This window comes from Psammomys obesus, unplaced genomic scaffold (assembly GCF_907164565.1).
Source record: "Psammomys obesus unplaced genomic scaffold, mPsaObe1.curated_primary_1811, whole genome shotgun sequence".
Classification (NCBI taxonomy): domain Eukaryota; kingdom Metazoa; phylum Chordata; class Mammalia; order Rodentia; family Muridae; genus Psammomys; species Psammomys obesus.
Window position 1 is genome coordinate 406,899 of NW_026591711.1, and position 17,378 is coordinate 424,276.

The 17,378-nt window shown below is 44.0% G+C and overlaps 1 protein-coding gene across 2 annotated transcripts in view; it reads right to left on the reverse strand.

The window, feature by feature from the left end:
- Igf2bp3 (insulin like growth factor 2 mRNA binding protein 3) overlaps positions 1-209 on the reverse strand; it is a 128,621-nt gene extending 128,412 nt beyond the window's left edge. For both annotated transcript variants that reach the window (XM_055611842.1, XM_055611841.1), the window contains exon 1: positions 35-209. In XM_055611842.1, coding sequence (XP_055467817.1) covers positions 35-209 — 175 coding nt within the window. The remainder of the gene's footprint in view (positions 1-34) is intronic.
- Positions 210-17,378: the final 17,169 nt, after the last annotated feature.

The following is a 17,378-nucleotide window of genomic DNA, read 5'->3' on the forward strand; positions in this document are numbered from 1 at the left end:
GGGCGCCCCCGGGCCGCGCGCGCGAGCGCCCCACCTGAAAGCGCCTCGATGGCCTTGAGGGCCCAGCCCTCGTCCGGGCAGTCCACGAACGCGTAGCCCGTCTTCACCAGGAAGGGGCCGGCCACCGGGATCTTGGCGTCCTTGAAGACACTTTCCAGGTCCGCGGGGCCGGCGTGGTCGCTGAGGTTCCCGATGTACAGTTTGTTCATTGTGAAGAGGGGGGGTGTTTAAAAAAGAGAGAGAGAGACGGGGCGAGAACGAGGAAAATGCTCAATCAAAAGCCCCCACGGCGCGGGCGCGGAGCCGGGCGGGTTTTCTTTCCTCTCCCTCTGGCCTTGCACAGCCACACGCGGCGACCGAGCACGGGAGCGGCGGGCGGGGAGGCAGAGCCGGGGTCCTCTCGGCCTCCTCTGGGTATTAGAGAGAGAAAGGAAAAGCCTAGCGACGAGCCCAGCGTCGAGTCTTCCTAACTCCGGGAGGAGGCGGGCTCAGCAGAGAAAGGAGGAGGCGCGGGGGGGAAACTACTTTTTGTCTCTTCCTCCCCAGCCCCTCCGCCGCGGCCAGCGGGCTGTGAAAATATCACCCTCCGTGGGGCAGGCGCCGCCTCCCCGTAAAAACCCCGAGGGCTGAGTGGCCGCGGCGAGGGCAGCGGGGCGGGGGCGGCCGCGGCCAGGGTCCGGCTTTTTGAATGAGCCACGTGTTCAAACTACAAATCAACGTCTCACGTGAGGGATCCCGGCGCCTCAATTAGAGTGGGCTTCGGGGAGAGAGGGAGACGAGAGAGAGAGAGAGAGAGAGAGAGAGAGAGAGAGAGAGAGAGAGAGAGAGAGAGAGAGAGAGAAAAAAAGAGAAAAAAAAAGAGCGAGGGGGGGGGGGGGGGGGGGGGGGGGGGGGGGCGGGGGACCCCGAGCCGGGGAGCGGGGCGGGGGGCGCCGGGCCGCGATGGGCACGGCGGGTTCGGGAGGCTCCGAGCCCACGCGAGCGACGAGGGAGGGAGCGGTTGAGGGGGTCCCGCCGTTGTAGTTTTTTTTAACCATTCGATCTTTTTTTTTTCTTTTTCTTTTTTTCTTTTTGAAAAAAAAAAATTAATAATAATAATACTGGGTTCCTTCACAACGAAACCTGAATGGCACTCTGGAACTCGCGCGGTGGCTGTGCGGACGGGGGCGGGGAGCGTGGACCCCGGCCCGGCGCCGCACCCCTCGCGGGCCCCGGGGAGCGGGCGGGCGGGCGGGCGGGCGGCCCGGGCCGGCGTGGGGGAGGGGAGCCGGCGTCCTGGGCGGGTGTCTGCGCGACACCTCCTCCGCCGGCGCTCCGGGTGGCTCTCCGCCTCGCCGCCCATTGGCTGGCGGGCCGCGGGGCGGCTCTGGATAAACGAGGCCGGGGCGGGGGAGGGGCGCGGGCGGAGGCTGCGGGGCTGGGGGCGGCCGAGTGGGAAAAGTCGGTGCTTAAAGGGAAACCCTCGCTTCCTGTGGTCTGTCGGGGGGAGCGCCGGGGGGGGCGGCGGCCGAGGCCGCTGCTGCTCTCTCCACAGTCTTTACTTGGGAGAACTTGGGGCGCCCGTGGAACCCCGCTCGGCGCCGGTGCCGGGGAAGTGTTCCTCGGCTCTTCTCTGCCTTCCTCCGACTGCGCGAGCCATTCATAATTTTCCCTTTAGGTAGCGAGCACAATGGTGGTTGGGGGGTTGGGTCTGGGCCCGGTGGAGCCTTCCTGAGCCGACAGAATGCGAGCAGAGACCGGGAATGCGGAGAGGAGGCTGAGCCCCCGTCCCCGGAAGCACCTCCCGTGGCTTTAGTGGTCGTGGGCTCTGCTCAAAGGCTACACGAGAGAACTTGGGATATATTTTTTAACAGGTATTTTGTGGAGCAGAAAAATTACTGGGTTTAGATGACTGAAATTAAGTTCTGTGTAGCCTGGAAATACAGACGAAAATCTAATGTTTTGCTACTCTTGTTGGAAAATGTGAATAGAGAAAATATGTGCTTCATGCTGCAAACGTCTTCAAGCAATTGATAATTTGATATGGTGTGGTGTGCTTCTCTTTCAAAAACCTTATTAACACTTTAAAGTGTATCTCTCAAAGAAAACACAAGGAGCAGTTTATTTTTAGACCGTGGGGTTATTGGACGATCTGTTTACATTTGCCTGTTAAGGGGAACTTAGTTTTATGCTAAGTAACCGGAAGATGTAGGATCATCCATTTTAGATGCAACTGTTCTTTCTAACAGGTTTTTCTTTCCTGCTAAGTAAACCCAACTGTATAAATGTAAACACACTTTAGCAGTATTTTCGCCTAAGCTCCATTCAGTAAAATGGTCTGTATGAGAAGATGACACAGTGTTTAGAACCACTGGAAATCTGGAAAGAACACCTTTGGAGGGAGAAAGTGTTTATAGCCAACTTTAGCTGTTAAAAGACCTACTTGCTCTTTGAAAGCGAAACGGCTCTCAAGAAAAATATGTATTCCTTCTAGCTTCTGTGGCATTCAAAAATGTCAGTATAAAATAGACGAATTTATTTTTGTAGTACTTCATTCGTGTAAACCAAGCCTAGTTGGAGAAATGTTTTTATTCGTAATGTTTGCTTTTCTGAAAATCACTTTGTTAATGAGTCTGATCTTATAACTTAGTAATTATTCAGAACAACAGACTGATCGGCTACCAAATTGTATTGACTTTTTCTGGATCAACTGTATTTGGTTTTATTAAAAATGACACCTAACGAAATAACTAGTTTTAAAACATGGGGTAAATTATTTATTTTCTATAAATATTAGCCCATGGTTGTCTGTCACTGTCAAACAAATCTTAACAGCTGGAATTTAAACCAAGTGTGTGGGGATTTAATGACTGTGTTCCTGAACTCCTGTAAATTTAATCTGTGTTATTATTGTAACAAACTGGATACTCTGTCCAGGACCTTAACACTCCAGTAATAAAAGTTGAGACATCAAAAAGAGAGTTGGGTGTAGCCCACTTCCAATCCTCCAAACATTTGAGGGGTTAAGTCTATACTCCGTGGCAAAATTTTTAAATGGGGGGGGGGGGTGTTAATTTAGCTTTTCCAGCGCAAAAATTAAAAAACGAAATTTCCAAAACAAATATGAAGTCAGTGTAACACCTCAAAACCGTAAATTAATTGTATGGATGCTTTAAAGAATTTCCTCACGTTATTTATACGTGGACTAGTCGGGATTCTTCAGCAATTGTGGCTCCCTAATTAATATTTTCTCCACGGAGGAAGAACCCCCACCCATCTGTCTACCCATTCGACAGCTGCATCTCTCCTGATGACCTGGAAGAGTACAAACGTTTGAGGCTCTGTGCAGCGTGAAGGAAAGTACGCCTGGAAGTCCGTTAGGGTTTCTGTATCCACAGGTTGTGGGCAGAGCAGAGGTCGGCCCTCGGGCTCCCGGCCTCACCCCACGCCGGTGGGCACGCCTCACTCCTCCCGAGAACCGCTCCGCTGAGCGCTGCCCGAGCCAGAGGCGTGCTCAGAGACCGGCTCTGCCCAGGCTCCACAGTCTGTCACTTCTGCCTGCGTCAAACAAACATGGTGCCCGGGAGCTGAGGAGATGGGCCGGTTCGTCTTCTTTCTGCAGAAAGGGCGAACCCGTCGAAACGCACACGCGGGGAAATCCTCCCGGGCGCTGCTCGCCCCGGAGCCCTGGCCACCCGGCCGCACCCGCGCGTGGGGCCTGCGTGCGGGCGCGCTGGAGGATGCTCGGTCCCCACGGAGAAGGGACGACGGCAGCGTCGGCTCCGCCGGGGCGGGCCGGGCGGGGCGGCTGCCGATGGCGCGGAAAGCGGCCTAGGGCGGAGCTCCGCGCCCCGCAGGACCCGGACCCGCACCCGACGCCGGGAGAGGCGCCGCCCTCGCCGGGGCCGCTCGCCGATTGGCGGAGGCGGCGAGCCTATGGCCGGCGGCCGCCGCCTCCGGAGTCTTCGCTGGTCTCCACCCATTGGCCCTCGGGCCTCCCCTGCATTTGCATATTTTGTGGCGCGAAAATAACCCTTTGCTCCCTTGTTGCCGGTGCGGTGGGTGAGGGGCTTCCGCCCGCGGCGTCCTGCCCTTTAAACTGCCCGGCCGGCGGCCGCGCGCGGCGCCCGGGGCCGGCCGGAGGTCGGGGCTGCGCGGGCGCGCCCCCCAGACCCAGCCCTCCCTTTAGGGCTGCGGACGTGTCCCCCAACCCCCTCTCCTTTTTCCAGTTCCAAGAACCGCGACCACTTAGGTTCCCAGGTGCCTGACCCTAGCCAGCTGCCGAGCCTTCGTTCGGCCCCTCCCTCCCCAGCTCCCTTTGTGGTCCACCCCGTTGTTTTAACCAAAACCAAACAACCTCTGGGGTGGGAAAAGACAGAAAAGCAAAAGAAAAATTCCGGGAGAAATCAGCTAGGCTAAGACCACGTTTTCGTTGAAGCTGCCCCAAGACCGGTGAAGCTGAGACCGACCTGGAAGGATTAACGATTTCTGTAGCTGAAATGTACTAATTTCACTGACGTTTGGTGGAGACGGTGAGAGAAAATAAATATGAAATTGGTTTGGAAAAATACGAAACAAACGAAATAATCATATTTGACTCCAGTAACTGAGAAGGTAAACAGCCACCATGTGTGAGTTAGTGCTGGTGGGTTTCTATTTATAAATTTAAAAAAAATAATAATATAACGATCAGAGCTCTGGTCGTGACAGAAAATAAGGAAGTACAAATTTGTCTCATGTGTCTACATTCATAAAAGATTTTACCAGTCTTTATCTGGAGAAAAAAGAACGAACCAATCAGAAATATAACAAATTTATCCACAGGTAATTTTAATTATTTTAAAGTCTTGGCAAGGAAAAGAAGAAAATAGTTAAAAACTGGTAAAAGATTATTCTTCAGAAAATATGTAAGACTTTGAAGAAATTGGTTTAAATCAGTAAGTTCAAAGATTTTTCTGTGTAGTGTTAACTGAAAGTTGTAGGTTAAGTCACAGCCTCTTCAAGTTCTTTTGGGAAAACTGTTGAGTTCTTTACTGTTTAGATCTAGTCTCTAAAGTCGCATTAAAGTAACAAATTGCCATGTACCATAGTCGTGAAGCAGTTATTTAAGCAGCTTTTTTGAAACAAAGTTTAAATAATTAATGAATTGGTCAAGAACTTAAAACAGAAGTAACCATTTGTTTAACACATTTGTTTAATTTAACTACATCTCATTAATGTGGTTAATAAGTGGTGTTTTTAAAGCTTTTATGTAAAATCATTCCTCAGAGTCACAGTTTGAGTTGAACAAATTGATTAGAGACTAAATTTCTAACACAGTGCTAAAAATCTTGGTATTTAAATAAGCTGGTAACTAAGAAACTTTGAATGTGAAGGCGTGGTTATTTGAAAATGATTTTAGTTTGGATTTTATTTTTGTATTTTGAAACGGTGCAGTACAAAAAAAAAAACTTAGAGAATTTTAAAGAAAAAGTTTCATTTGTGATATAAATTTCAAAATTAAAACAAACCAAAACTCTAAAACCTGAGATATTTTCAAATGTTTTCTCAAAAACAAAGGTTTATACAAACAGTACTTTTCTTTAATCTGGCTGAGAAATTGATTCTTTTAAATTTTCAGTTTTAAATCGGAGTTGGAATTTCATCTGTGTGTAAACGTTGTAGAGGGTTGTTAAGTAAGAGAGCAGGGCTTCTCCTCCTGCAACTGTGTCTTGTTTTATAGTGCTTCCCCTGGGTGAAAACTGTCGAGGGCTCATTCTTCTGGGGAACGGGAGAATGAGACCTTTCATGACAACACTGTGGGGATTGGCGAGTTCATATGTATTTTCAGACCAACCATACAAAACAAAAGAGCTGGGCATTTGTTTGTAGGGGGAGGGGCCTGAAAAGGCTGGAGAGAGTTGGGTATTTAAACTTGTTTATCGGTTGCCACTCCTTTATTGTGTGGGAATGTATCAGCTAAGGGGTGAAATGGGACAGGAATCCGAGCATGAGAAACCTGCTGCAGGGGACGGTCCAAGCCTTCCTCTCAGAGAACGTGAAAGCTGGGGGCGGGCTGGGGCTCACCACTGCTCAGCGTTTCCTAACTTCTTGGGTTACTGTTCTCACAGTTGGATTGTTGCTTCCCAGAGTTCTGTCCCCCACACCTTAGGAATTAACGTTCTTTTAATAAAACCGCACGGAGTCCCTCCTAAGTAACCTCTGGGGGAGACAGATGAATCCCTCATGCTGTCAATACATGAGGTGGTCATGTTTAGATTTAATAAAGCAGGCTTTTTCTAATTCCTTGCTTGTAAAAATAATGATGGCTCTTTACCATGTCCACTTTGCTCATAGAAATTCATTCCTTCTTGAGTTCAGCCTCTCCAGCTTGATGATCCCAGCTTTAAAAAGGGAAGCCCCACACTAGAGGCAAAGTTTGAGGATTTGATTTATTTCAAAACATTTCAGCTGAAGTTCATAAAGAATGTGGTACCATTAGATGCAGTTTAAAAAAAAAAAAAAACTAATCTGAGATCTTTATCAAAATTGACCTAGCACACTTCTAAAACTTTTACTTCCTTTTTTTCAGTATTGTTTAAATTAAAATAACTAGTGTTAATTAAATTAACGATATATTATATATTTAATAATATACATGTTAGTAGCAGGTTTTGGGGGGAAGGTTGTTTTGTTTTGTTTTTACCAACTAAGATAGAGTGATTTTTGTTTGTTTTGTAGCCCAGGCTGACTTTGAACTGATGATTCTCCTGCCTCAGCCTGAATGCCGAGTTTACAGGCATATACCAATGAAAAGTTAAAGTATACTATTGCCTTCTTAAGGAGAAAATTTTGTTTGGAAGTAAGTTTAATTTAATGTCAATAACTGAATCTATTTTATGCAAGTTTTATGTAGCTTTGATTTTTGGAGGTCTAGTATCAAACATTAAGGTTCTTTTTTTTTTTTTTTTTTTTTTTCCATTTAAGGTAACCCCTTCCTTTCTACTTATAATCTGTCATGTTTTTCCTGGAACTTTCAAAGACTTGGGAAAAATTTTTTTTCATAAATTTAGAATACACGAGGACTTTTAAAGCTAGATATTTGATATAGACAAGAGTAAAGCATATTCTATTGGAAGTCCCCCCTTTAGCTAAAATATGGTGCTTCTCTCATAAGCAGGCTAATCATAGTCCAGACACTAAGACCTAATTCTCGAAAAGCACAGGAACAAAGCAACATCATCAAAGCCAATCAGAAACAATATCAGAAAGAGGTATGATTCCTGTGATGGTGTTCACGTTTTGTCATGGGGCTGTTAAATCCAGAGAGATGTCACAGCTTTGGTCTTCGTTGAAAGCTACTTAGAATTTTACTCCTTGGATCGGTTTCTTTGCTTTTATAGTTCTACACTGTCACAAGTCAAATCACATCTTTGTTTTCCAGTGACATGCATGGCCATGTATTAAAAAGCCAAACAAAATAAACATATATAAGTACATATATATATTAATAAGTACTCCAGGGGTGCTTATCTCAGACATACATAAAAACAAATCTTATTTTAAGCCACAGCCAATATTGTAACTGTTTAGTTAAATTGAAGTTTGTTGTAGAATACTGCTAAAGCATGAGAAACAAGCTGAGTTTCTGGTGACAGGTATAAGCAAGCTAAAGGCTTGTCTCTGTTCCCTCAGTAACAAATCTTCCTGCTGAGGGCAGTTTCCCCCTCGGGGGTGGAGTCCAGTCAGTGTGTGTTATCATATCTTCCTGCTGAGAAGCCTTCTGTAAAGGTCTCTGAAGGAGTCAAGCAAGCTGGAACTTGTATTCAGATTCTGAAGTTGCAAGTTAAAATAGGGAACTAAGCGCCATTTTCAAAGGATTTTTCCTCAACCATCAGAATACTTGAGGATGTTTTGAAAGCTGAGGGGATGAGGCTACCAATGCAGGCGGAGGTGGAATCAGGGGCTGCCAGGGCAGCCCTGCATAATTACTAAACTAATGCAAATGCAAACATCTTTTCAATTGTGTAGCCTCCTAGATCTGTGTTTTTAACTATGATGTTTAGTGTTGTATTTGTAAAATAGCTAACATTATTGAAGCAATAAAGACCAATAAAAGTAATCCTGACTACATATTTTAATAAGCATTATGTTTACCCACAAAATGTGAAGCCATCACAATTTCTTTCTCTTGGCTATGTGTGCATAGTCCCCATGTGAACTGTTTAATAAAAGCAAATCGAATCGTAGCAAATGTTCTTATGAAAGGAGTGTCAAAGATACTGCTCTACTTTGGTAAAAATGATTTTTGAAACTTAATATATAGAGAAAACATTTCAAGTGAAATCTGAGACCTGTGACTTAACTTTATTTTTGTCTTGATTTGTTATGTTTTTACTGTGTTAAGGGAGTTAGGAATAAACTTTAATGTTGCTCCTAGGCAGGTCACAAATATAGTGCTGAGTGGTTAGAAATGAATGATGCTTCAATCCAGTGATAGCCCCTCCCAGTATTGTTCTAAAGCTCTTCTTGCTAATTAAGTATCCCTACATTATTTCATTACAAAGTGGAGGGGAAGCATTGTCACAAAGATAAGCATTTTAACACAGGAAGCCTTAAACAGATAAATGACCACTGCTTTTTAAGAAAATCAAGTTATTTTTGTTACAGTAAGTTTGTTTGTTTGTTTGTTTGTTTGTTTGTTTGTTTGTTTTTGCTTTTTGAGACAGGGTTTCTCTGTGTAGCTCTCTCTGTCCTGGAACTGAATCTGTAGACCAGGCTGGCCTTGAACTCAGAGACCAGAGTGCTGGGATTAAAGGTGCACCCCACTATGCACATTTTCGTTATCTAGAACCTTGGTCTGGTCTGTTTACTGGGTGTTAAGCTGAATCACTGTCTTGGTACGACAATTAGTAGAAATAAATACACTATATTGAAGCAAAAAGGATGGATAACGAGGAAAGATCAAGATCAGATTTATGGAACTCGTAACTCTTAAAAAAAATTTCTTAGAAATCCTCTAGTCAACTTTGGTGTGCTATTTTAAAAAATGTAAGAATGAAAATTAAGGTATGAGGTTAATACACAATTACTGCTAATTATGGGAAGACTCACCTAATAGTTTGTGGTTTCAGGCTCTTGGTTTTGGCTTTCTAGTTTATGTAACTTTATGTGCAAAATCAGAAAACATTGCTTGCTTATCAAAGGCTGTCTAGTTGAAGACTCTTAGAGTTGTTGTAAAAATCTGTTATGTGTGCATTAATTTATGGAATATAACCTGTTAAAAGCCAGATTTAATAGTACCTATCAACTTCTAAAACAGGTTTTGTTGATTTTTAAAATTTTAACTGAATACAAAAACAAAAATTACACATGTAACTGGAGTATTATATAATATTTCAATACATAACATCCTTTATATCTGTTTCAGTCAGATTAAATTTACTTAGCTTCTAAAGCATGTATCATTTCTTTATGATGAAAACATCCAAAGTTTGTTCTTCTAGATTTTTGAGGCACACAGCACACAGCTGTACTTACAGTCACACAATAAACACACTATCATATTAAACTTTGTTCTTCTGTCACTGTAACTAAGTACCCAGTGGGAACCTGACTGCCCTGGCTCCCCTTTTAGTATTACAGATAATTGGAGAATTTGGTTTTGTGTTTTTTAGTTTGTGGTTTTATGTATGTGTAGCTGGTTAGAGTTTGAGTATTTAAACATTTTGAAAGCAGTTTCAAACAAATTGAATTATTTGGAACACTATTAAGATAATTCTGCAATGTGTTAGACGTGGCACACGCTTTTAGTCCCAGCACTCTGGAGGCATAGGCAGGTAGCTCTCTGAGTTCTAGGCCAGCCTCATCTACAGAGAGAGTTCCAGGATAGCAGAGCTACACAGAGAAACACTGTCTTGAAAAACCAAAGATTTTAAAAATTAAAAATATTCTGCAGTGTAATAATATGAAATTTTCAATCCCACACTGTCCTGGTATGTATAACAACATATTCTTTCTCTAATGTTATTTTCAAAAGTCCAGGCTAGAAGAGATGAAACACCAAGAAAGGAGCTTTAAACGTCAAGAGTTTAAAGCTCTTATAGCAGGCAGTGGACACACAAAGCCAACGCGATCTAAACTCAGCGAGTACAGCCTGTTACACTCTTTACTTAATAGAAAGGAGTCAGGTGTTATGTCTTCAGAGTGGGAAAATGGCTACATGTTTATGGCAATGGTTCTATGTAAAGAGACTGTTCAGTAATGGTTGAATTACACAGAGCTTGTCTCTTCTATGACCTATCTCTAGGAGGTGGGAAAAGATACACCTATTTCTATTGAACCTATTTCATTTCAGGGCATCAAGATTAGTGGGCAGTGTATACATCTGTCTTCCAGTTAGAGAAACTGAGACAAAGTAAGGTCAGTGCAGGCAGACCCTGGGTGCTCAGTGGAGGACAGGGAGTGAACTGCATGACATCACCGTCTGACAACCCTCTCCCAGGTCACGGTAATGCCATATTTTGTTTTCTCTTTTTGTTCCTGGGGAAAGAGCCCCAAAGGTAAAATTTTCCCAAACCTAGAATCATTACCCTTTTAAGAGAGACTAGAGGTTCTGGCTGCCATTGACATGCCCAAGCATGGAAGAGTTCTTGAAAACAGAATCACCTCCCTCACCTCAGTAATTCAGTCGGGGGTCTAATTTACGTTCCACCCAGCTGTGGTGCAGTCCAGATGTGGAATGTCTGCCTAAGCACAAGCCCTGGCTTTGACCCCCAGGCTCTTCCCAACTGGTACCATCAGATGTGAGAAGCTGGGATAGGGAAGGGTCCCATGATCTCACTCATGTCTCAAGAAGCCTGCTTCTGCGTACAGCTGTGTCAGAGTCTCTGAGGGCCAAGGGATGGGCTTTACAAACAGCTGCCTAGCACCCTCCGCACATCAAACTGGAGGAAATGTGATGTTTAGATTTGCTCCTACTTTGCTTCCTTGTGGGCTTGAGTTTTTCTTTACTCTTGCTTTACTATCCTTGCTGTGTGAGTGTGTGAGTTGTGTGTGTGTGTGTCCCTCCAGAACATGATTCCAATTCTCCCCTCTGATCCCTTCCTCTGGAGGACTAGTTGGAGGACAATTGGCAGAAACATTAGGACGTGGTGGACACTGGCCGTGAGTACTCCTGGCTCCTTTACCCTGGCATGAATTGAAGTGGCCCAGGCTGAGACACGAGGCCTTGGCTGTGCCTTTGTTGGCAGTGTTCCCCATAACTTCCTTTACCTGTAAATCATATGGTCATCCCCAGCTGTCATCCCTGCCTGGATGCCTGTTTTCTGTGTGTGGCTGACCCTGCTGTGACCCTACCTGTGTCTTTTCCCCCACCTCCCAGGCCTTTGTTTCCACGGCTGTAAAAAGAGTTAAATGGTTTATACAGCCCTCGTCTCTATCTTTATTACAGCACAAGACCACTGAGTAGCCTTCAGCAAATATTTGTGGAATTGAGTTTTCAGCAAGGAAGCTAAAATGGGGACTGTCATTGATGTTAACCACTGCGCTTTAAGGAAGGTTTGTGGACACTGTACCGTGCAAATCTGGAAATACTAGTCCCTGTAAAACCTTAAAATCTTCACAGGTGGAAACAACAGCCACCTCACTCCCAATAAATCCCAGTGCGCCGGGCTGCAGATGTCCCTGGAGGCACAAGGAGGCACAGTGCTCTGCCTGCCCAGCTATGCAGCAAGGCTGCGTCCAGCCCCCAGCTGGAAGAGGGGGCAGTGAACAGAATTTTCCTTATTTTAATTAAACGGAAAAAAAATGGCTCTTAGCTCACTCATTTTGTGCCATCAAGACGTTTTATACAATGTCCTTTAAAAAAAAATGCAAGAGAGAACGGACTAACTATGGCTTGACACTGGGAAACAGTGCTCAGTGGCTAGAGAAGGAAGAGTTTGTGAAGACAGCAGAGGACAGAAACAGCCCCTGTAAAATGTCCTTCCCTGGTGCCTGCCACGGTCCCACACCACTGTCCTGACAAACCTGTAAGGGCATCTTCACAAGAAAAACAATCTTCAGAGATGAGCTCCCTCTGCTTCATTTATATTTAGAAAATAAAGTATTACTGTACAACAATAGAGTGAAGATAAAACCACACAAAGAATAATAAATACCAAATGACTAGGTAGTCAATAATGTGGATGCTTAGTACCCCTTATGTTTAAAATTGTTTTCCTGCTTCCATTAGGTTATTTGGTTTGGTTTTTCAAACAGTTTTTCTGGGTAGCCCTTGCTGTCCTGGAACTTGCTTACAGACCAGGCTGCACTGGAACTCAGAGATCCGCCTGCCTCTGCCTCCCGAGTGCTGGGATTAAAGGCGTGCACCACCACCCAGCTTTTCATTAGGTTCCTAAAGGCATATCTACATATCTTAACTCTGTAGAAAAGAAACTGTAGATAAAGTTTATAAGATAAACTGTAACCTGTTGAAGCCCGATGGAAGATATTCTAGCCAAAATCTCACTGCATCCTTTGCTTTCTTGGTGGGTTTCCTATCATTATATTTAGACTGTAATTGCTGAACTTAAAACATTACAGTGCTCAAGACAGGAACCTGTATCCTCTTTTCTTGCTCTTTTCTTAAGCACGACTTAAGAATTGCTAAAAAAAAAAAAAAAAAAAAAAAAAAAAAGATATAGAAAGGTTATCTATGAAATCATTGAGTTACTCTGGCTTACCCTTTACCCCCATAAAACCGAAACGTTCATTTAAGCTGCATTTAAGAGTCAAGACATTTTAAGTAGAATTAAAGAATTTCGACACAGTGAACGAAATGTCTGGCCAGTTTCGCCAGTGGAGCGTTTGAGAACTGCAAAAGCAACGGGACTAGCGGGGTGCTGTGAGGGGGAGGTCCTGCAGGGGGCCTCAGACACCGGGATGAGTGCAGGCGGCAGGGCTCTGACAGGCGCCCGGGCACAGAACCCAGGTAATTCGTTCTCAAGATGACAGCCGAGCTGGATGCAGCAAACCGGGTAGCTTAGGAGCCCTTTCTGCTTTCTCACCAACTTAAAACTAGAGGCAAAAAAGTAAATATTGGGTCATCATGAATAATTTAACTGCTGGTTCCACCTATGCTATTTAACATGTTTAGAGGAACTAAACTTTTCAGAGTTTAGGCAGGCTGACAGGAGATTTCGTTAACACAAATTTTATTATGCAAATGACAACAAAAACGGTAAGTTAGTTAAAGAGCTTAATTAGTTTATAGCCCCAAATGATAGGGAAAAATAAGACACTTGGCTCTGTTACCTTGGAGTTATCAGTAATACAAACGGGGGAAAAATTCTCTAAAACTTATTCCACTTCAGAAACTTAAGAACGTTGCTTTTTATTTTTTGCTAGTTGGTTTTGAGACTGGATCTTGCTATGTAGCCCTTTCCACATAATCAGTGACGGAAGAGACATTATCATCTAAAAACCAGAATTAATAATTTAAAAACACAATTAAACTTCTATTTACTTCTCCTTAAATTTTAGAGCTGTTCATTTTTGAGTTGGTAGACATTTCAAATTGACAGTCTTTCAGATTCCTAACAGTCAAAGGCAGCTGGAGCACCTGCGATCTTAAACTCTTGCTCTCTGTTCTTTTCATTTTGTACCGTGAAGGACTATAAAACCAATTAAACATCCGTATGGCACGGCCTATAATTGTAGGAACACCTCACTGAGTCAACCCCGTTAGAGTCAACACTGTCCCGCTTATTTTGTCTGTAGGTCAACTCCAGGAAAGATTTTTATCTATGTTGTTAACCGCTAACTTCCCAGTACTTTAAATGACGCTTCATACAGAGTATATGCCTAACAAGTATTTGTTGAATGAATGTGTGGTTATTTAGTAGTCAGCCTCCCGTGTAAAAATTCTCAGGAGAAGGTTGAACATCTAATTGCTGGTGTGTGTTCAAGTGTGTCACGAGCCTACTCCCCTGCCCTCCGAAAGGTATGTGGTGCCTTTTAAGAAGCAATCCACGTGGTGGCGCCTGTCTGTCGCCCCAGCTACTCCGGAGACTGAAGCGGGAGGGAGGATCCCGCGCGTCAGAGCTTGAGCCGCAAGAAGAAACTCTTCGCGGTGGCGGGCTATTTTTCCCTTTAGGACTGAGAACACAGACTAACATTTTTCCAACTCGAACTTTCCTTAAGCTTTCTTTTAAACCTTCCAAAGAAGCCTTAGTCCTAATTTTAGTATCAGTACAATGGTAGCACAGAGCACCGCGAAGTTTCATCATTTTCTAAGGGCCCAAGTCAGAACTGAGCTGAAGGACGGTGGGTCAGTGAGGAAGAGCTCCCCACACTGGGATGAATGCAAAGATACATTGGTTTGACGCGTTGGGTATAATTCAGGGTATTGCAAGTCTACGTTTCTCTCTCTGCTGTCATAAAAAAAATTTTTTTTTTTTGATGTACTGTTTACTTACTTATTCAACAATTAGGTGTGTTCCCTGTGGGGCTAAGAAGTGCATACCTAACCTATGGTCGGACTCTATCTAACGCGTTATCCTTAAAGACATTAGTGATGTGCCCAAGAGGCACTTAGCGTGGCACTAATGACCAGTTTGAAGCTTTTGTTTGGGGGTATTTACTTAGATCCTCTTTCCCCCCCCCCAAAAAAAAGTTGTTGCGGGGGAGGGGCTGCACACTGGGTGATGGGGGAGCGCGCTGTGTGCATACGGAGGCCAGTAGAGGGCGCTGTGTCGCTGGGCGCTGCAGGTCTGGGGGAGGGGGGCGCCTGTTTTGCTGCCTGGGCGTGGGTCCTCACGGCTGTAGTAAGGAAGCCAGGGGACCTCCGTTACCACCTGAAGGACCTTTCTCCCGCTGCATCTGACTGAGCCTACTTTCTAACTTTAAGAGCAGGGTTTAATGAACAAGTTGACGCTCCCTGTTTCCGGTCAGCAATTTTGGGCCTCAGTGGTCAACCGTTTGTTTTCAGCTTTCCAGCTTACCCATCCTGGCTCTCAGTGAGGACTCATTAAAGGGTTCATTCGATCGCGTCACCCGTTCGTCACCTTTTCCCAGATGTGTGCTTCCTCGTGTTGTTCTGCATGGAATAATGCACACGCAGGCATATAGAGCATAGGTAGAACGCTGGCGGGAAGCTCCGTTTCCTGTCTGGTGTTGGTGACATGACAGCGCCTTCCAGGGTGACAGGTGGCATTCTGCGGAGATCTTTTGACCTGCTGACTGGACACCACCCTACAGGCCATTCAGGGTGTTCAGGTTTAGGGGTGTGGTGAATGGCGGGGAGCAGAACCTTTCCCTCTTTTTTCCTTTCTTCACTCCCTAAGATGAAACCTGTTTTGCATTTGTTGTTTTGGAACACAAACGGAGTAGATGCATGTTGCCAGCCAGAAATATTAAAGCAGTAAATAGGAATTCTTATGTCAGCCACTGTTAGTGTACTTATTATATCTATTTTACTTTAGTTTCTCATACTTCTTTCTCCCTTCTTCACCCTGATCCCTTCCAACACCCCAGTACCCAGTTAATCCAGTTCTCTTTCCACCAATAGAATTCTTTTTCTTTCTGCAAGGCTAGAGAGAAACCCCAGCGTTCTGTCCATACTGGTGCTCCTCCGAACACCTCTCCAGCTGCTGGAATATTCTTAGTCTACTTATGATGAGACACACTAGACTCGATAGATAAAAATGTCACACACAAATATAGCAGTGAGCTGGGCACAGTGGTGCACGCCTGTAATCCCAGCACTCGGGGAGGCAGAAGCAGGTGGATCTCTGTGAACTCGAGGCCAGCCTGGTTTACAAAATTATTCCAGGACAGTCAAAGCTACACGAGAAACCCTACCTCAAAAAACAAAACAAAACAACAACAACAAAAGAACAAATAGTAGTTAACGTTTTATATTTTATTTATTTATTTTTGTTTGTTTGTTTTTGAGACAAAGCCTCTTTACATAACTATGGTGGTCCTGGAACTCTGGAGAGATGGTTCAGCAGTAGAGTCTTTGCTGTGCTTGCAAAAAGCCTGTGTTTGGTTTCCCAGCACCCACACTGAGGCTGAGAGTGCTCAGTAACCAGTCCTAGGGGCTCCAGCACCCTCCTTGGCCGTTTCACACAGTAAGCATGTACAATCATGTATACACGTGTGCAAATCTTTTAAGAATGGAGAAATGACTCAATGCTTGGGAACACTGGCTGCTCTTCCAGAGGTCCTGAGTTCTATCCCCAGCTACCACATGGTGCCTCAAAACCATATAAATGGAATCTGATGCCCTCTTCTAGTGCAGACAAAGATGCAGACAGAGCTTTCATAGACTGAAAAATATATAGATAAATATTTTTAGAAGTATGTCATTTGATATGTATTTAACAAAAATTTATTGAGTACCTAGCATATTACAGAGACCAATATAAACATGGGTCATTCAGTTCATCAAAATAAAAATCCTGTTCTCTCAGAGAGTGAACAGACTGTCCCAGATGCTATTAGACATTTCAGAACATAACTGGCATTTGTGGAATTTGACTGCCTATGAAAACCTTGTAAGACTGTACACATAAAAACCCAGAGACCTGAGCTGGAGAGATGAGTCAGAGGTTAAGAGCACTGGTTGTTCTGCCAGAGGTCCTGAGTTCAACTCCCAGCAACCACATGGTGGCTCACAACCATCTATAACGAGATCTAGTGTCCTCTCCTGGTGTGCAGGCGTGCATGCAGGCAGAACACCGTATACATAATAAATACTGTATACATAATAAATAAACCTTTTTTAAAAACTGGAGATCTGCCATTCATTCACAAACCCATCCAGAAACATTTACGTAATTCTCTTCATTCACATTAAATCACATCTTTGCAGATAAGAAAAAGGCTGACACAAGAGACAGAAAGAATAAGAATTTACAAATGTTGGAGTTTACTTGATTATACTGATATTTAATGTTCTACCTTATAAAAACTCAGCATTTTCAACATTGTTTCTGTGATCTGTCATTAGTTTGCATGGCTATTTATATGAAGATTTATAAAGCACCTTAAAAGAGCATTAAAAAATAATATTTCTAACACTACTGTTCTGTGAAAGGAATTACCTGAAACATATGATATACAATAAAAATCTCATTTTATGCCAGGTGTGGTGGCACATGCCTTTAATTCCAGCGCTGGGAATCCACACAGGTGGATCTCTGTGAGTTTGAGACCAGCCTGGTTGGCAGAGTGAGTTCCAGGACAGGTAGGGCTACACAGAGAAACCCTGTCTCAAAAACAAAAACACACAAACAACAGCAAAACAAAAACCCTAAAAATAAGTAAAAATAAAATAAAAATTTCTTATTTTTTTTAAGATTTATTATTATTTTTTTTTATTTATACAGCATTCTGCCTGCTTGTGTGCCTGTGTACCAGATCTCACTATAAAT